The sequence below is a fragment of the Erpetoichthys calabaricus genome, chromosome 2, assembly GCF_900747795.2.
Source record: "Erpetoichthys calabaricus chromosome 2, fErpCal1.3, whole genome shotgun sequence".
Taxonomy (NCBI): domain Eukaryota; kingdom Metazoa; phylum Chordata; class Cladistia; order Polypteriformes; family Polypteridae; genus Erpetoichthys; species Erpetoichthys calabaricus.
The window spans coordinates 319,103,834-319,125,632 of NC_041395.2; the positions used below are offsets into that span (position 1 = coordinate 319,103,834).

Consider the following 21,799-nt stretch of genomic DNA (forward strand, 5'->3'; position numbering starts at 1 on the left):
AGAGCATCATCACAATGTCTCAAATTATTTTTATCAACGGAGTAAACATCTGTTTAATGTAAGTGCATTCAATTCATGTGTCATGTACAGCAGTGTTTTCTTAGGGCTAAAATTTTAGATCAAACTGTTTTAACAGTCTAGTATCAAATTTTGCTGCTTTTGGAAGACCTGACTCTTTGAAAGATGTTCTATGTTGAAAACAGTCTAGATATTTACACAGGACATCTCCTCTTTAAAAGTAAAGAATAATATCAATTTTTAAATATGTCAGCATCACTTTGTGTATGCTGAAAGCATTAAAAAAGCTGAATCTTTGTGTTCAGATCCATACGGTAGTGTACATGATAGTGCAATAGGTACAAGTTTCAAATTGACCAACTTTGTGCTGACTTGTAACTTTGGTGTTTTAAGTGTCCCATTAATATGGATCATGAATCACTGTTGTCTGTCTTCATGATTTGGTTAGAAAGGGTATGTGCCCACACCTACACATTGCTTACTTGCCCTTCTGTTAATACTGAATGTGAAATACAGCATTTAATTTCTTTGTCCCTGGAACAATTGGTGCACATTTCAGATTCTGAATCTGCCATTGGTTGTACTACAATCTCTTTAGCAACTGTCTAGTAATCAGCTTCCTAGTGTTGAGATGAACATCAGCTGTATTAAGAATTAAGTTCCAAGTAAATAACTATCTTTTCAGTTCTAGATCTTGCACATATAGTATTTTGCTAATTATTTTTATTGTGTTGTCTTTGTATGTTGGTGCTAGGGAAAGTTCATTTATCCTTGGATCAATAAAGTGCTATCCATTTGAAATAGAAATATAATAAACACAAATTTAATATCCACACATTTTATATATTCGTTTACGTTTGAAAGATCCCCTTGGTAAGCTAGTATATCCAAAATTAGTTTCCATTTGTCTAATATCTCTTCTCCTTTGTGTAGCTTAAGCTCTGTAAACAGTAGACCAGACTGATTAAAACATCCCTGCCACTGTCGTCCCAAGGCTGCATAAAGTGAGTTGGCAGCAGTTACATGGAATCTGTTTACATTATTTCCATAGTGTCTCAGGTAGCTGTGTCCTTGCTTTGCAAATTTAATTACAAATGTGCTATCTAGCAGTCACACAGGTGAGCGTGATGATCCCAATAAGTGAAGTCACATAGGAAGCCCCAGGGTTGCGTTTCCCTGTGAAGTAATGCTGTATATACCAAGATGGTTTAAAGGCTCCGTCCATATCTTCAGTACAGAAGCAAATCATATTGGTGGGAGGAGACAATGGTGTGTTAAGGGCCTCTATTAAATTCTCCCATATACCTTGAAAAGCATTTAGCAGATATGCTAACTGGACAAGCACATTTTAAATTATGTACTACTACTTTGTTAATTAGCATAACTTCATTTTAATTGTTTTCAAATGACCCACAAGTCTACCTGAAAAGCTCACAGGAAAAGCCATATGTAAAAATGTTTATTGAAATATAGGTTTAACTATAGCATTGTATTATTTGAGTTTGACAGCATCAACAGTTATTTATATAGTACATGTTCATACAAATTGTGTAGCTCAAAGTGCTTTACAGGATGAAGGAAAGGTTTATATGAAACAAAAATAATATTAAGCAATACTAAGTAACAAAGAATAAAGTAAGGTCAGGTGGCCAGGAGGACAGAAAAAAAAAACCAAAAAAACTTAATTTGCTGGATTAACAAAATCTGCAGGGGATCCAAGGCCAAGAGACTGCCCAACCCCCACTGGGTATTCTACCCAACATAAATGATCTAAATCAGTCCATGTTTTTCCGGCATCACGTGAAGGAATTTGATGATAATGGTCATGTGGACATCTGGGGTACTGCCTTCAATCTATCAATGTAGGGAGAGCATGGTGCCTTGATCTGGTGGTGGTGGCGCAGATCACCACCACAGAAAAACCGGAAAAAGAACAGAGAATATTAGGGATTAGTACAGATTGCGGAACCTTGATGAAAATGCTCGTTCAATGCACATACAGTATAGCTTAACAAGGATGCACTAAAATGTAGCTATGAAAAAAATCATGTTAAAATAATGGGTTTTTAGCAGTTTTTTTATTTTTTTTTTTTTAATGCTCGACCATATTAGTCTGGCGAATTTCTGTTGATAGACTATGGTATAGCGGGTCCACAGCTCACAAAAACTGGCCGATTTAATAAATAAATAATGAACGCGCTCGCACAGGGAAGTTGGCAGTAGGTGCGAGCGGTCTGCTGATGTCCCGTCTCTGGTTTTGTGTGAGGTGGTCAGCTGTCTGTGTGTTGCCTTGCCGGCACATGCGGGCAGTCTGACTGCCTTATCAGCCTGGAGCTGCAATCAGGATCGCACCTGCAACAGCTATCCTGGCCTATAAAGGGGAGGGCAAGATCAAAGGACGGGGGGGGGGGGGGAGGAGTCAAGCAAAGAGAATGGAGGTTAAAGGATGGGAGAAGCAGGCAGGAGTAAGAGAGAGAAGAAAAGCTGGTGAACAGAGGGAGGCAAGTGGACAGGAACAGAGTCCCACGGAGAAGTGAGTGGCCATCGCTCAGGAGGGCTGTGTGTCGCTCCTGTTGAGTGTTTTTGGGAACAGGAGCAACCATTATGTTCTGGAGGTGCTCTCGCCGGGAGGAGCCTTTGAGAGGGCAGTGGTGGGAGTACAGAGCACCCGTGCCATGTGGAGCCTAGATTGGCAACAGTTTGGGAAGAGCAGGGCTTGGTGGTAACTTACGGTGGGGAACACATGCTGGATGAGAAGAGTGTCTGCTGCAAGGTCCGAATAGGAACAAGGAGCTGACTCGCCCCGTCATATACTATTCCAGACTTTAGGTGCATAACGGAAGGCTGCCTCACCAATTCTTCTAAGTTTACCTCTTAGAATTATAAGGAGACATTCATTTGAAGATCTAAGGTTATGATTTGGAGTGATTTGTAAACCTTAACCACATCTTAAACCATTGGCAGTATTTTAAAGTCGATTCTGAATGGCATAGGTAACCAGTGTAGTGGCATCAAAACTGGTTAAGATTCTGGCAGCTGCATTCTGCACTAGTTGCAACTGATTGATGTCTGTCTTGGATAGTCCTGAGGGGAGTGTGTTACAGTAATCTAGTCGACTTAACAAAATAGCACAGACTAATTTTTCAGCATCTTGTAAAGCTATAAAGGATTTAACTTTAGCTATATTCCTTAAATAAAAAAGTGCTGTCCTGGCAATCTGATTGATTAATATGTGATTTAAAAATTAGGTCAGAGTCAATACTGTAATTACCCCTAAATTCTTTACCTCTGTCTTGACTGTTAAGCCTAATGGATCATGTTTATTTCTAATAAGCTCACTATATCCATTTTTACAAATAACTAAGATTTCTGTTGCTGTTATGATTGGCAAGCGGCAGTTGTATTTAAGACTTGAAGGCTTTCATGTAAAATTTTGTAGCTCCAACTTAGAAATAAAAATGTTAGATTTTTTTTAATGAAATTTCAGAATGATGAGAAAAAGGTGGTTGTCTTAAGATTTTTGTTTTAAGAAACGGTTTCAAAGAACTTTTTATAGAATTTATTTCTTCTTAAGAGTGTTCTCAAAAGTGCGTTCTGTGTGCTATACAGTTAATATGACAATCCATCCATCCATTATCGAACTCACTATAGAATGACTATAATACAAAAAAAGTGCAAGCTAAACAAAGCAATTTTGAAAATAAACAGATAAGAATATAAACGTAAGTACCCAACCACTACACCAAAATGTTAACAAGACTACTCAAAAGTCGGATTTTTTTTGTTAGTTTTAAATATTATACAAATAATTGCTTTTTGCTTAAAGACATTATCCAGCCATCCATTTTCCAACCCGCTGAATCCGAACACAGGATCACGAGGGTCTGCTGGAGCCAATCCCAGCCAACACAGGGCACAAGGCAGGGAACCAATCCCGGGCAGGGTGCCAACCCACCGCAGGACACACACAAACACACCCACACACCAAGCACACACTAGGGCCAATTTAGAATCACCAATCCACCTAACCTGCATGTCTTTGGCCTGTGGGAGGAAACCGGAGCACCCGGAGGAAACCCACGCAGACACTGGGAGAACATGCAAATTCCACGCAGGGTGGACCCGGGAAGCGAACCCGGGTCTCCTAACTGCAAGGCAGCAGCGCTACCACCACGCCACCGTGCCACCCTTAAAGACATTATTTATTTATCTATTAAACAATGATGTGAGCTGTGAAACACTGATCTTTTCCAAACTGCTGACATTTTTCACAGTTATAGCCCCAAAGTGGAACTTAAATTGCAAAAGCAATTGGTCATTTCTTCAGGCTCCTTGGTGCATTTCATATTGGCCATTTTCATGTGGTCGGTCTCTATGGACACTTCTTTTTCTTTCTAGAGTTCAAATATCTGCAGGTACTGTAGGCTAACCATAGTAAATAGGTGTGACATGGGTGTGCACGTAAGCCCTATGTTGGACTTGTGTAATCCCCTGGTTACTGCCTTGTACCTTGTGACTTGTTAGAGACTATTGACAAGCCTGTCTTTGTGACATTTGTTTTGTATCCTGAAGCATAGCTTTTTGTGTGCAATATGTCCTTTTTTTAAAGTTTACATTAAGAAGTAATTTAAATACTTGAAGTTGTTACTTCAATGCTTACATTTTTAACTTGTATTTCTAACTTTAGGCATTAAATTTTATTCAAAGCATTACAAATGTACTCATTTCATTAATAATGCAACATAAAAATATCCATAATGTACCATTTTTTGCTTCAGTTAAGCCTAAAATATTCATAAATGCAAAAAGGACAGCACTGTACCTTACAGTCAATAATATCCTAAAAAAACCCCAAGCCATTAATAACTGACCATCCATTCAGGTCTTTTAAAGAATGTTCTATTGAATTTGAGGGGAAAATACTTATCATGATTAGAGCTGTCATATTAGACAAAAATTAATGAATACTAATTTAAAGGGTGTATTTGATTTATATTTTAAAGTAGGTTAATTTTATGTGATGCATATACATTTGTAATGTGCTTTTTTGTATTCATAGAGCTTTTTTGTCACATGCATTTCAAGCATAAAGTGCTTTTAATTGATTTTAGCATTGCTTAAAACAGTGGGTTTTCTAAGCTTTTTTTTGTTTTCCTCACACACCATCTTATACAAGATCACACTTCTCTGCTCCAAACTTAACTTTTTTTTTTTTTTTTTTTAACAGCCTCGAGACATCAAAGCAATATCTCAAAAATACAAGTAGATGAGTTGGTCCCCTTGTTTATCACTTGATTCTTGTAGCTGGAGCGCAAATGTTTTTCCTCTGCAAGAGTCAGTCTACCCTCCACCATGCTGTCAGTGTTGCACACAACAATATTGTAGAGAGGTTTTTTTCAAAATGATAAGCAAACATTTCACTTTGCAAGGTCTTTAATCTTTGTAATGGCTGCTGAATGAATGAGGTTTTGCCAGTTGTGTAAGATTTTTTTTAAACTTGTTAAGTATTAAACCTCATACGTTGCCATTTGTGACTGATCAAAAATTCTAGTTATGGTTTCTCGCTGATTGTATAATTGACTCTCTCCTTAGAGAGTCGGCGTAGGATTCTTGGTTTCTAAATGTCTTAATTATCATGTTTGAGAACATTTCTTTTCACAGGGTGTTTTAAACTTTAACTCCTCTTAAATAACCAGACTTGTAAATCAATACAGCAGATATTTGCTCTTTTATACTTTCTATTTAGATATGTTTGCCTTAACTTTTTTTAACCATCTTTTTGAACAGATCACTGACATTACAATTGCTATTTCAGATCGATCAGCAATTTAATCTGTTTAAAGATGACATGTCATCTTTCACTTGAGTTGGCTGTTTTTATTTTAATACATTTTTATCTTAATTACTGAGCATATAGCTAAGGATTATGACAAGACTGAATAAGGGTGTGAATTTGGAAGAAACTGTTCTGTAATGAATGTAACACTGCCATCTGTTGACAGACAGAATAAAACTCTTAAAGGTTCTAATACAGTAATATATTTACATACTGATACATTGTAGTACTAAATAAATACTTGGGCTGTCACAAAAGATTATTTTGTAAATGATTAATCGATCAACTATGAGTAATCTATTGAGTAATTTTGACCAAATAATTGAAGTTGGATGTTTGCTGTATTGTATAAATTTATATATAAATTTTGAAAACATCAGAATATGAAAACAAACGTAATTAAAATAACTCCCAACAAGAACCAATATTCTATACTTTTTGCAGCCGTAAAGCCTTAAGTGATATGTTAAACTTTACAGTAGGGCTGCAACTAACAATTATTTTGATAAATGATTAATCTGTCAATTTTTTCCAATTGATCGATTAATCAGAATTCTTAAACGAAAACTTAAAATTTCAATAAAAGCTTGGTGAAAAAAGTCTTTACATTTCTCCCATGACTTGAGCAAGAGTTACTTTTCTAACTACAGTAACAAATATATAACTAGTAAAAAATATTCAGTGTGATATAATACTTTAAATTGCAGTGAACTTTTTTTTTTCAGTAAACCTAACCAACTTAGTTATGTTACTTCAATTGCTACAATTAACAGTCAACAGTTAAAAAACAAACTAAGGCTGAAAGTGCTAAATTAGTAGCTTTAAAAACAAACTCTGAAACTGCATTGTCAGTGTCACCATGGATGTAAAATAGTTCTACCGCAGTTTTGAGCTGCAATGCAAAAATGTAAGCATGTCCACATGTTCTTGGCTGAGGCTGGCTGTCTGTTTGGAAGTTATGTTGGCTGCAACTGAAGAGACGCTCCGGTGGTGTTGAGGTAGCAGGGATACATAGGTAGGTCTTTGCAAGCCTGGCCAGAGTTGGATATCTAGCCTCATTAGTCTTCCACCAATGTAATGGATTTTCTCCTTTGACAGCTTGTTTCTCTCAAAAATATGTTACAATCTCATTCTTTAAAACCTGTCCATGGATTTCTCCAGCTTCCACATCTGTTATCTTCACTGCTTGCACTACAAAGCTTTTCAAGCAGGCTCCATTGCTCAGTGTTTAAGTCAAGGTGGTACTTGTCTCTTTATGCAACAGTAGGGTCAGACAGTATTGCAGTTACAGGACACCTTTGTTCAACCAGTCGACTAATCATATAGAACGTACTGTTCCATCTTGTGCTTACATCCTGTATAAGTTTGTGCTTCGGTTTTCCCATCTATAGCTGTTTTTCTTTCAGCTTGGTGGTGGCTGGCTCACTCTGTTTAACATGCTCAACAAAGCGGCATGTTGTTCCAATAGCTTTTGAAAGGCCTTGATGTTTTAGTGCTGAATTAATTACCAACTGCAAGGTGTGGTCAAAGCAGCATATAGAGCAGGGGTCGGCAACCTTTTGCTAACTGTGTGCCAACTTAAGGTTTCAAATTATTCAGAGTGCCAACATCACATATCATTTTATACAAGTCGAGGTCAATATTCTTATTTTACCATATATTTTATTTTTATATTTTAATTAATTAATATATAGTGATATTCAATAATATGTAAAGTTGTAAACAACATTAAAAGAAATAGAGTTTCTTGAAAGATTTTTAAAAAAACGTTTTTATTATTAATGGGAGCCTTGCCCTTGCATGGTCTTGGCCAGTTGCTCAATATCGACAACATACTTTGTCACTTTGAGTTTGACACAATTTTCTGAATGTTCAGGCGTTAGGCGACTACGCTGTGGATTTAGCACTGCTTTCATGTGAGAGAAAATTTGCTCACAGGAATAGGTTGATCCAAAAGCTGAAAGAAGAGCAAAAGCAATTTTCTTCAAACAGATGTAATAATTCGGAAGGGATGTCCAACAGCTGAGAATAGCTGCAGACTTTTCTAGATTTTCATTTTCCAGAGACTTCCGTAGTTCAACAAATTTTGATGTCCATAATTCTGAAGGTCTGAAGTCAATCTGTTGTATTTCAAAGTCATCAATATCCATCCAACTAAATAGTTCCAACTGGGTAGTTTCCAAATCAATTATATCAGGCTTAATGAGATATACGAAAATAAGGATCCATGAATGTGAAAGTCTTTACTTCGTTTATCAAATTCTGCTTTGAGTGCTTCAATGTACTCTTGAAGCTCATCTACATTTACTTCAAATTGATTTGAGAGATTCTTCACATTCGGGAAGTACTTGAATGCTTTGATGTTGATATCACGGGTAAAAATGTCTAGTTTCATTGTAAATGCTTTCCAATAGCTGAAAAGATCAAGTACTGTTTGTCCCTGTCCTTGTAATTTCAGATTAAGTTCATTTAAATGTGTGCTTATGTCAGTCAGAAACATCAACTTTAACACCCAGTTTTCATCATTCAGTTCAGGAAAATGTTTCTTTTTTTCATTAAGAAACACCTTAATAGCTCCAAGACAACTGACAAATCTATTTAAAACTTTGCCTAGACAAAGCCAGCGAACATTGCTGTGTAGCAGAAGATCTCCATATTCACACTCAATTTCTTGTAAAAGAAACTTGAACTGCCTGTGAACCAGTGAAGAATGAGAAATTATAAAGTTGACTATTTCAACAACAGTTGTCATCACAGAGACCAAATTCAGAGATGAGGTCTTTGCACATAGGCTCTCCTGGTGTATAATACAATGAAAATTCAAAAGTTTGCGGCCAACATGATTTTCAAGAAGTTTTACAAATCCTTTCTTCTTGCCAACCATTGCAGCAGCACCATCGGTTGTCACACAGAATAACTTGTTTAAGTCTATGTCATGTTTAGCAAAATAACTAATAAATGCAGTCAAAATGTCTTCTGCTTTGGTTGTGTCATGAAGTGGTAATAAGCAACACAACTCTTCATAAATGTGATTATTTTCAGGATATCTTGCAACCAAGGCTAAGCGAGACAAATCGTTTAAATCAGTGCTTTCGTCAAGCGCAACACTAAATACTTGAGATTGTTTTAATCCAGATATTTGTTTACTTGTTATATTTTCAGCTAAATCAGTTATGCGCCTCTCATCTGATCTTGCAGAAATTGGTATTTCTCTAATACGAGTGAATATAATCTCCTTATTTGGTAAATCACCGAATAAAATTTCAGCACTGCTTAAAAAAGTTTCTTTGATGTATTCTCCGTCTGTAAACGGTTTCCCTTTCAAAGCAATACATTCAGCTATTTTATAACTACATTCAGTAGCTTTAATCTTCATTCCAACTGCTTTTTTTTTTTCGAAACCAGAAATAGCTTTTTTGATAGCTTCACTTTTCTCTTCTGAGGTTTTAAACTTAGACTGGTGTTTTGTTTGAAAGTGTCTTTGTACACTAGATGTGCGACACACAACACTTTCATGACAGAAAGCACACACAGCACGATCTTTTTGTCCAACAAATCCATATTCTTTTGTCCAATTTTCTTGAAATGGTCGATGATCAAGTTTCCTTTTCTTTGCAGCCATATTTAACAAAAATGATCTTCTGGAAATATAAATAAATCAGCAAATATCAATGCCAATATTTACATATAAACCACTACTTATAAGCAACAAAAAACTTTACAAAGATATAAAATTTTTTTATGAATTGTTTAAGAGCACACTCAGCAAACACATCCGGTTCACATGCATATTTATTTAAATTACCGAGTCATTCAGATTTTCAAATATTAAATACATAAATACACACATAAATTTGTCCGTGTAAACGCAGAATTATAGATCTACATACGTGCATATGAGAGGAAAACCGTCAGTAAACTGTCAGCTATAACTAGTCATAATGACACTACAATGCCGATCGCTGTACACAGCTTGTTTAGAAGCGTGGGCCTTAATTATATTGACGTTTTTTCTAAGTAGATCTAGGAACTAATAAAAATATGACCATCTCAGTTTTTTTATACAATGGATATATTTAGATTAATCAATATGAACTATATATATTATTCAACTACCGGCATCCGGCCTTTGTAGATCTAGATCTGCATATTTGCAGCATGTGACCGGAAAGTCGTAACCAATGTTCATATTAGAAAACATTTATAAAATGCAAAAACCAACGTTGTTCTATAGTGGGTATCGTTAAAATATCACCTGAAAAATTATATCTGTGCTTGTATACAACGAAATCCAGATATACACACAACAGGTTTTAAAGCAAATGTGCCACAATTTTTTATGTAAAAGAATTTTGATCTCGCTAGTTGGCATTACTGTCGTTAGTTTCTGAGATTTCGCATATAGACTGTTCCCCTGACCTACTTAGACTGCTATTACAAGAAGTCTGGATAAGTCTGTGGCTGGTACCCTGCTACGCCCAAGTGCCGAAATGAGCGAGGAAACCCCGCTAATCGATTTATAATCAACTTTATACAGGAAACGTGAAGAGTCTGCGTGCCATTTGAAATTGCTTGGCGTGCCAAGTGTGGCACGCGTGCCATAGGTTGCCGACCCCTGATATAGAGGACCATCCTTGTTTCTCTTTTAAGATGTTTGCTTCAGCCACACTATTGGCACCGTTCTCATGCGCACGAGCAACAATTTTCCTGGATGGAAATTCAAATCTGCATACAACCTCCTCCATCTAGTCAACTATGTTGGATGCTGTATGTCTCTGCTCCGGTGGCATGATGGTAAGGCAGACCAATTTTCATGTTCCAGTCCTCTCCAATAAAATGGCATGTTACACCAAGGTAGGCTTCAGTTTCCAAACTTGTCCACATTCTGACAGTGATTGCAAGTTTGCTGTTGGTAGCTTTAATGCAAGTCTTCACTTGTTGAAATTTTTCCTGATATTTCCCCTCCACCAGTTTATTAAAATGTATCATTGAAGGCAGGGTGAAACCTGGATTGAGCATATGAATCATTGCTTTAAATCCATCATCCTACACCATGGTGAGTGGTCTCATATCAGTTATCAGCATATTTAGAACACAGTCCGTCAGGGAAGCTGCTTGCTGTGGTGTGCATTTTTCCTCAAAAAATAGTGTGACATGTTGAGTTGTTTTTACTGAAATTAAAATACAGTATGTCTGCAAAATATAACATTTTTATCTCTAGTTGTTCTGTTAAATGTTGTCATTTTTCTTTATATTTTAAAAATTATATTATTTAAACTTTTTTTAAATTTAACACTTGAACTCTTTCTTTACCACATTTGTAAAATTACTTAGTCACTTTCTAAACCATGTTCATCTTTCTGAATAGTTCTGTCACAGTTCTGCAGTGTATGTGTTCAATAATTCTTCCTGAACTTTTTTGGATAAGAATTTTCTGGTTTCTAAGCAAGTTGTTTCACCAAGGTGGTGGTTTACAATTGCTGCTAGTGGGATGTCAATGAATTTAAAAGGGGGACCATAAATGCTGAGAAACACCAGTATAATGAAGGTGGCACAAGCTGAATGCATTAAGAATTAGCCAAGTGCAGCAGATGCCTTCTCAGTTAGCCATGTCCCATTTGTACCTGCACAAACTTTAATCTTTGCCCTGGTCTGGGTGCTTTTTTGCTATAAATTTGTGCACATTTGATTGTCACCATGTGTATCTAATGTCAGATTGTGTAGTTGCAAGGAGTGACACCGCAGACAAATGCTCCTTCCATGAGTGGATGTTTTCTTGTCTAGTGCGTGCACTGTAGCGTACCCGTACATGAAAACATTGCGCGGCTTGAGCAATTTGTTGGCTCGGGGAATGAGCCTTTTTAAGTCCGATCACTTAGCTGTTAACACAGTGTTGAGTGTATATGCATAGAAAGATTAAAATATATTTTATATACTATGACAAACATTTGACTGATGTGAAATAAGAACCTTGTATCTGTTCTGACTTGCCTACTAATTCGTCTTAACGATAGACTTAGAAATGGATCTTTATATGAATAAGATTTCAAATAATATATCTTCAGCAGAACTACTAATTTAACAATAGCCCTAAAGTTGTTTTTATGGTTGCATTCACACTGGCAAAGTATAATAATAAAACCAAGTTAATGCCAGTAGCACAAGCTACAGACTGTTCCAAATTATCCATTATTCCTATTCCATTGTTGGTAACAACTGTTCATGATGAGTGAACTCCCAAATACGGCAGAAACGCATACTGTTTGAAAGCATAGAAATGCAGTGGGGGTGAAGCTGAGGACAGACTCGGAAGCATTCTCTGGTCCACCAAGCTAAATGTGAAAACACCCTAGATAACTGTGGGATGTTAGTTTTCTGTGCTGAAGACACATCTTCACTCACTCCCATGTGTTTCCTCTTCAGGTGCCATGCCAATTCTGCATTGCATATTTTACAACCAACCTTTTTTTGGAAGACCTTAACACCGTGTTCCCACACTTTAGATATTTTAGGTCGCAATTTTGAGCTTTTGTGTTCCTCTGCCTCCACCATGTTGAAATGCAGAACGTGACAACATAACGTAATGCATATGACATCACCGATCCAACTATTCAACAATGAAAATTGTTGGCAACAAAGTTAATAATCAAATTTTGTTGATTAGTTTTTGATGCCCTACTAATTTACCGTTACTTTTTGGACTGCCAACTTTGATTCTGCTTTGCTTTTTTAATTTTCCAGTTGTTACTGTTATCACATGTAAGCTTTTTTTTTTTTTCTTTTTTCGAAAGACTGTGATGAGCAGGGCTGACAGTTCACATATAAATTTGTTCACTTTAAGTTCTTGCTCTTCTGCAATTTTTCACTTTTTCAAAAACAATGTACTAGATATCTTAATCAGTAGGTTATCCCAATTGAGTATAGCACATTAATAATCCATCAAAAAGCTTGTGTAAATAGTTCTGACAGAACACAAACGAGTTCACTCAGAAAAGTAGTTCTGTTCTTTGTAATCGTTTCAGACATAAGAGGTAAAATGGGAAATAAAATTTACATCGAAGAACATTTCTTAGGCAGAATTTAGTGCAACTTTTCTAGGGTGGTAGTTTCTGGTGAGACAAGGGCAGTGGGGCCTTCATCATGCTGACTGCACCGATTTAAGTGAATGTGTAAAGTGCACAGAACATTATACTTAACACATGCATACCCTTTTAATATTAAAATCAGTATTTTTCTGAACTGCATGGTGTGCCCATTTGGCAATATAAACTGTAGTAGAAAGTGTTTGTTTTCAAAAAAGCCAACTTCTCGGCAGTAGCTCCACTGCAGGCAGACCGCTAACTCTGTGTTGTTGTGACTGAAATTCTGTTCTAGTTTAGATCAACTGCACTCGATTAAAAAATACATCTTCCTGAGTTGGCCTGATTTAGTGTGATTTATTAGGATTTCAATTATTGGGGGAAATATGCAAAAATACTTTAACAAGCTGACCTACGTTTAAATAGGATATTATTGCCGCTTAATTTTAACATTTTCTTTCTGATCTGTGAAGTGACAGCAAGAAGAGTTCCAAGTAGTCAGCTCTGACGTAAATATCCAACAAAGGGTGAAAATGCATCTCTATCTGAAATAAAAATAGCTAGTGTATCCAAAAGACTAGTTTATCATGTTTAGCTAATATATGTACTGAAACACTATTTTAGTTCAGTGTCCTCACAAATAGTAATTATGGAAAGTGACAAGTGCATTTAGCAGGCAATTTCTGATCTGTTCAAAGAAATGTTGTGGCTCTTCATCGTGATGCTCGTCTCTGCCTGAATTTCTCAAATTAACCAGATTCACAACACTTAGCTGTTCAACAGTAGCTTTTAGTAAGTGTAAGTGGTTTACTTACTGCATTGTTGGTTTGTCCATTATGGGTAGTGCTGTCGTGGAAAATTATTTGTTTAAACCATGAGCAACCATATTCCAAGATTTTTTGAGTGAAACACTCACATCCTAGTGGAGAATTTTGAAATTTGTAGGAACCTTCTCCTGCTGAATGTGGTGCAGCTAATGACATTATTAGCTTCCTTAAAAACCATACAGAGAGTCAATGCATGTGGGCCTACCATGTGTGAGAGGAGCACGGACAGCTAGTAAATTAAGAAAATGTAGTTCAATCAATTTTTTATTGAATACTTTGGTAAATTACGGCACTTACACTAAATAGACTTTTACAGGGGATGCCTAAAGTGCTGTGACACCTCTTTCTCACACACCCCCCTTCTTCCTTTAAAAGATGCATGTGAAAACTGATCAGTGTGACTCCTGACAACACAGCCCTTCAAGAAAAAGGGAGTACTTTGTGCTCACAAAGTGATGTGATCCAGGAGAAGACGGAGCTGGGAAGAAGTTACAGTACAAGCAATGTTCTTTAAAAAAAAAAAATAAAAAAAAAACTGACAACTTCGTTATTGCTCAAATATATTAATGTCTATCTTTAATATTTTCTTTATGGCTCACACAGTGAGTTTATATTCAATTTTTTTCTTTTTTGTTTATGCATCATTGTTTTAGGCAATTTGAGAGCAAATAATTGCTTGCTGTAATGGATGCTTTACAATTGTAAAGTGGCAGTAGTTCTTAGATATCTGTTTTAAGAGTAAATTGGTACAAGAGCAGAACAGTTCTTTTAAGGTGGCAGAAAAGTGTTCAACAAAAACCTGTTCTTAGTACAACTGTAGATCCATAACCAGGGCAGTGAGTGTTTGCAATCAGTCTTAAAATGCAGTGTAAAGAAACGTGTTTAACAAACAGAAGGCTGTCTGCTTTACTAATGAAAATGCCTGCCATCCAACTTTACTAAAAGGCCTTATTTGCTACACCTAATTGGGGCGGTCAGTGTTTTTTTTTTTTTTTTTTTGTCCCAAGATTTCAGGCAATGTTTAAAATTTCACTTTCAGTGGGCACATTTTCACTGTATGTAAATATAGTGTGTAAATGTATGTAAATATCTCCTGAAGAGACTGTTGCTTTCTCCCATTTTCTTATTTGAGGGAAACAATGTTTTCATGAGAAAAATAGATATTGGGTTTTTAATGGACAAACATTTTGATATCCCTATGAACTGCTTCCATCATTTCTCGAAAGGTTTGTCTGGCAATTGTTTTGTAAAATCTCACTGTATACTGTAGTCATGTTCAAAATGTGGAGAAATCCATGTGCTATCCACATTAGATACCTTTCTAAATAAAACATTCAACTGTTCTAGAATGCTTAGGATATCGTCTTTTCAGTGTACTCCCACTCCTAGCCACAGTGTCTAAACAGGTGATAAATTATAATGCATTATTTATTTTAGCTTCTTCTAATTAAAGAATTTTCTTATTTTTTTAGGTGTAAAATTATTCTTGAAGTAATTTTATAACTGGAAACAGCATTTTCTAACATTTGCATAAGCAAGCTGAATTTATTTTGTCTCCTAACTACTTGCTGGCCAGCGAGTTTAAAACATATTTCTTTAAGTTTATGAACCATTTTCAGAGAAAGTATTAAGAGCATGTGGTTGGTTTTGTTATGCAATTAAGTACAATCATAAGTATTTGGAAAATTTTGACAGGTTCTTAATTTGTAGTCGGATCTTTTTAATTTCGAGTCGGTTACAAGTTTCCTAGTATTCTTCACAATAGAACCCACCACATCAACATTTTGACATATTAAAAATACGCAGGTTATCGCTTAAAGACCGTTTAGCCAAGCTATATAACGCAACACGTAGTGCTGGGCAGTATGATCAAAATTCTATATCACGGTATTTTTCAAAATTATACCAGTTTCACGGTATTGGACGGTATTTTTTTCCCATGCATGAGTGGATGTTAACCACATTTTCCACTGCAATTACTGGCTAAGAATAACCTATTCCACTATCATGAGAATTGTACATTGTACAAAAAAACATTTTATGTGCACACAAGTATTAATACAGGTTTGCATGGCCCCATAAAGTGATAGTTTTCAAGGGGGTGGCACTAATGAAGAGAAGGAATCACGTTGCATGACAGATGCAGTCAAAATATAGAGCCTTTTTTATTGAACAAATTTTGCAAACAACTTAAACTAAATTTTGACAACATATTTTCAACCATCCAAAGAGGTGTTTAGACTTAGTAAAATGTCCAGAGGTGCTTGTCAAAAGTTGTATTGCACTGAACATGTCTTAGAAAAGGAATAAATAGTAAATATTTTTTGTAAACAACTACACTTTCTGTTAATGTTAACCATCTCTGTCCACTGACACGTTAAAGTGACTTTTTAAACAACTTTACCATCATTTAACTGCATAATATTTAAACCAATAAATAACAATAAAATAAATAATAATGCAACTGCCAGTAATAATACTATTACTTCCAAGACTTCAAAGCCCAGGTGCATTACACAGTATTGACCAAATTAAAATAAAATAAAACAAGTGCAACTTGGTGATGACATCTTTACCAACTGAACCATCATTAAGGCAAACTGCATTAATATGGACCTTGCTTCAAGCTAAGCTATATACAGTACATAAATAATAAAACTTGCATTTATAATGCTATTTGTGGTATAGCCCTACGGACACGTATTAGGGCCACAGTGAAGAAAAAAAAAACTATATATCTCGAGATTAAAGTCGACATTTTCACTTTATTCTCAGTTTATTTTGTCATTAAAGTAGAATGTCGTAAACTAAACTTCACCCTAAAATCAATGTTTAGTTTACTAGATTTTCTCAAATCCCATCATATGTCAATGTAGCACATTAAATGCTTTGTGTTGTGTTCCCCGACCCAGCTGTTAATCGCTGTATGCGCTTCTTAAACTGACTTCCTCTACACTAATAGTATTGGTTTGATGTACCAAACCCGCAGTTCCCATCTTTCCTTTTTCTTTCTTCACATAACCAATCACCACACGACAAACGTCTTTGTGAAATTAAACGTAGTTATAAACTTAGACCACGGAGTGTTCAGAACTTTAAAAAAAAAAAAAATCTTCGTTATACATGTTTAATTATGCCATCCATTCAGGGTTGCGCCCATCCCAGTAAGTATTGTGTGCGAGGCAGGAGCAAATCCTGAATGTGGCGCCAGCACATCGCAGGGTGAATATGAGCAATACATACACTAGCACGGTTAATATAGCATAACAACACCCCACATCCTACATGACTTTGAAAGGAAACTGAAGCATGCCGAGTAATCCCACCAGAAAAACACCCCATTGCTACGAGGCAGCAGTGCAACCTTCACGCCACCGTACCGCCACAAGATTAATACATGCTTTAATACATTTCATCATGAAAATGATATCAAGTATTTATCTTAGCATTCTAAATGTTCAGGGATCAGGAATATCATGAAATTAATGTATTCTGTGTGCTGCCTGCACCTCCTGTTAGTGCAAGAGGAAGTCAGTTTAAGACACTTAAAACAAAGCATATAATGTGCTACATAACTTATGATGGGGTTTGAGAAAATCTAGTAAATTTTAAATATTCATTTTAAGATGAAGTTTAGTTTACGATGCTCTAGTTTAATAACAAATTACGAGAATAGTCAACATGTCAACTTTAATCTCGACAAACGGCGAGAATAAAGTAGAAATGTCGAGAATAAAGTCAACATGTCGTCACACTATTACACAGTACCCAGGTACATTACACAGTATTGAAAAAAATAAAACAAGTAAAACTTGGCTTGCAGTATTATCCAGTAGTATAGAAACAGTATTCACACATTGGATTTAAAAGGTCGGATGTGGACCATTATGTTCAAAAGTATCTCCAGACAACAGACGTGACTCCTTTTTCCAGCAAAAGTTCTTCTGTGTCATCATTTTCAACTTTATCGTCTGCTACAGCTTCGGTTTCAGAATGTTCTCTGTCCATTTTCACAGCGCAGTTCCTTCACTACCGCATATACTCCGTTGCACGCCTGTTTAGCGGTGTAGCAGTGAAAAAGAGCCTCCTTGTAGCAGTGAAAAAGAGCCCTCGCACAACACCAGTATAGCAGTGACAAAGGTCCCCCTTAAACAGTTTCCCGCAGTACCACGTTCCAAACGTTGTTTAGGTAATTTAAACCGTGTTGCGGTATAAGAAAAATCCATATCGTAACAAAAAATTAAAAACGGTTTTCAGTATGAACCGGTATACTGCCCAGCACTAGCAACACGTTTTCATCTCCATAACATACATAAAAACATCAAGAGCCTGTAATTTAGACCCTCTGAACGTGTCTGCTCTTTTTCACCTACTGATTTTTAAGATTTAAGTGGTTATTAAAGTTGATTGTATCAAATGTTAGAGCATTTCTAATAATAGTATATAAATCAGTTTGGAGAACTGGAATATATTTCTTTATGGTTTATGGGGCTGTCCCAATTTTTTTGTTGAGCATAACTTTTAAGGTCTGTTATCCTTATGGTAAAATAATGTTATGCAATCTAAATATGTTTACAGGTAAATAATGAACTGAATGGTGTTTGTGCCCCGGGTGCTCCCTGTATGGAGCTTCCATGTTTTCCGTGTCTGCATGGGTATCCACTGGGTGCTCCAGTTTCCTCCCACAGTCCAAAGATATGTAGGCTAGGTATATTGTTCCTAGTTTGTGTTTGTGTTAGTGTGGTCACCTGTGATGGGCCGATGCGCATATCTACATTTTTTCCTGGTTTGCAGCTGATGCTTGCTGGGATAGGCTTTAGCTTCCCCACAACCTTGCTCAGGATTAAGTGGATTTGAAAAATGGATGGATGTCTGATTTAAAATAGACAAAATCAAAAAATAATTTGCTATATCTGTGAGGTGACAGCTAACTTTGATTATTTATTTGTTTTAGGAGCAGCCATTCACCATGCCAGCCTTTGAAGAGGCTAGCGCTCTAACACTTTGAGCAAGTGTTAGAAAGAACGTTATGGCAAATAAAAAAGAGCCACCTTTCTTCAATGAAGACAGCCTAGGATCCTTCTACTACAAGCTTCCATTTTATGAGACAATGGAGTTATTTATTGAAACGCTCACTGGGACTTGCTTTGAACTGAGGGTGTCTCCCTTTGAGACTGTTGTTTCAGTGAAGGCAAAGATTCATCGATTGGAGGGTATGTGTTCAATTTTTACCTTGTTTGAGCGCCTTGTGTTAATATCTATTCAACTGCTGTATGATACATCTTTACATATAAAAAGGTTACTGGATAATATATATCAGTTAAATAAATTTGAATAGAGCGGCTAAGACATTTTACTTTTGCACAAGTATATAATTCTTCATAGCTTTAACTAATTCTGTTACTGTGGTGCATTTCTGTGTTGCCATAAGGTTAACCCTAGCAACCTGCTTTTTAACTGTATAGGTATCTTATGACACTTAAGCAAATCTTTTAACACAAAACTGAAGGGGACACAATACATTTTTCCAACACTTTGACAGTGGGTGTGAGTGGGTACTATTAACCACCACAGTGGGCACTCTCTGCACTGAACCCACGCCCATGGAAAACTCTGTTCTACCATAAAGCAGAAGCAGACTGTTTTGGAGTACAGTGACATATATTTGGTATGTCTTTCTATATTTGTTCACTGTACAGGTTTTATTTGTATTTAAAGTTTTCTCTAATTTTCTTTTATAGGTCGTTTATAAGTGGTAGCTCTTATTTAAACGAGTACTTTGCAACTATTTTGCAAATATGGCAGTCAGCAAAATGCTTTATTTTAAGATGAAGTGATCAAAATATATATGAAAATTGGATATGATTACAAGATAATATGTGATATGCATAGAGCACATCAGTTTTAAAAAAAATAATTTGGAAATCCATAACAGATGTAATATTATAAACAGGCACTTGATTAGGCATGGCATGTTAAGAGCAGGGTTACTGCTTTGAAATGCATTAGAGAAAAGAGTTGTATGTATTGATTTCAATGTTAGTGGCTCAATAACAATTTTTAAAAGATATAGCAGATTTCATAGTGAAAACGCAAATTCGTTTAGTTTATCATTCTACTACCCTAAGTTCTTGTCTATAAGCCGGACTCATGTATTAGCCGGAGACCAAAAATCATACGAATTTTTAAAATAAAATCGTATCATAGATAAGCCGGACTCATGGATAAGCCGAACGTACTATAACCTATAACTAATAGAAGGGAGGGAGGTCAGTGGTCTCACTCGCGCCCATTTAATTTCTTTAAGGGGGGAGAGAGTGTGAGATATTGCCGTCTCTCTCACTCCCCGCATGGCGCGGCCGGAGCGCGTTCTTTCTGCTCTGGGCGTCGCCGAGTCAACACGAGCGCGTAGCGGTCATTTAAATTGTGATTTTATATGTAAGCATATTTAAATATATATCGCGGATTTCTGCGGACAATGGGTCTTTTAATTTCTGGTACATGCTTCCTCAGTTGGTTTGCCCAGTTGATTTCATACAAGGGACGCTATTGGCAGATGGCTGAGAAGCTACCCAGCTTACTTTTCTGTCTCTCTTGCGCTGACTATCTGTGATCCTGACGTATGGGGATTGAGCAGGGGGGCTGTTTGCACACCTAGACGATACAGACGCTCGTCTAAAAATGCTGAAAGATTATCTTCACGTTGCTATCTTTTGTAAAGCTGATTCCTGAAAAGACATGCTGCACAGTGCTTCGCATACTTAAAAGCTCGAAGGGCACGTATTGATTTTTGACTGAAAAACAAACTCTCCCTCTCTCTCTCTTTGTCTGCTCCTGACGGAGGGGGTGTGAGCTGCCGCCTTCAACAGCTTTGTGCCGCGGTGCTTCGCATACTTAAAAGCCAAACAGACATATTGATTTGTTTGCTTCACTCCTTTGAAGAGGAAGATGTGTTTGCATTCTTTTAATTGTGAGACGGAACTGTCATCTCTGTCTTGTCTTGGAGCACAGTTTAAACTTTTGAAAAAGAGACAAATGTTTGTTTGCAGTGTTTGAATAACGTTCCTGTCTCTCTACAACCTCCTGTGTTTCTGCGCAAATCTGTGACCCAAGCATGACAATATAAAAATAACCATATAAACATATGGTTTCTACTTCGCGGATATTCTTATTTCGCGGGTGGCTCTGGAACGCAACCCCCGCGATGGATGTATAAGCCGGACTTATGTATAAGCCGATATTCTATTTTTTCATTTTCACAACTTTTTTCCTTAGATAAGCCGCGGCTTATTGACAAGAACTTAGGGTATTTAAACTAGTGATGCGCCAATATGAAAATATCTGGTTGATTTCGAAAGCCAATTATTTTGTGGACGGACTTCCAATGCTGATTGTTTAATTCTGCTTAAATTGGATATGTACATTTTGTGAAGGTGTAATAAGAAATGACATTCGCAAAATATGATCAAAGAGCATTTATTTTCTGATAACTCTTGGCATCCAAATAAACAAAAATTGTTCTAGTTTTATAACTTAGCTACTCTTGTTTTAAGTCACTGGTCAGTCACTATAAGTCAGTAAAACCAACATTAACATTATCTTAATAAACAAAATTTAGTCTCGGAGTTTAAATATTTTATAACTTAACTGCTCCCAGTTACACATTTTCAGTGAATTTTCTAGTTAAAATTAATAACAAAAATCTGCCAGAGCTTTATACAGCAACTGCTTTGGACACCAACTACCTACTGTGATGCAAATTGTTCTTGACAAATAAGAACATTTCAGCTTTCTTGCAGCTCAGGCAGTTTTGTTTTTCTTCTGTTACGTGAGATGCAGAACTAAATAGTCTTTCACCATGTATGCTGGTACAAGGTGCTGACAGGTGCTTTCTTGCTAACTAGGCCAGTGTAGGGTGACGACTTTGATTAGTTCCCCAGTAAACAAGTGGCTGATAAAATAAAAAGCTAAAATTGCTATCTATCCAGGAGCTCAGAGGCGCAAGGTAAATGAAGTTTAATGATTAATTTGTACAATGT

General features: G+C 36.4%; 1 protein-coding gene across 1 annotated transcript in view; it reads left to right on the plus strand.

Annotated features, from left to right (window-relative positions):
• The window catches only part of zfand4 (zinc finger, AN1-type domain 4), a 100,650-nt gene that overhangs the window by 10,086 nt on the left and 68,765 nt on the right, over positions 1–21,799 (plus strand). Inside the window, exon 2 of the mRNA XM_028795929.2 lies at positions 18,715–18,973. Coding sequence (XP_028651762.1) covers positions 18,790–18,973 — 184 coding nt within the window. The 5' untranslated portion in view covers positions 18,715–18,789. The remainder of the gene's footprint in view (positions 1–18,714; positions 18,974–21,799) is intronic.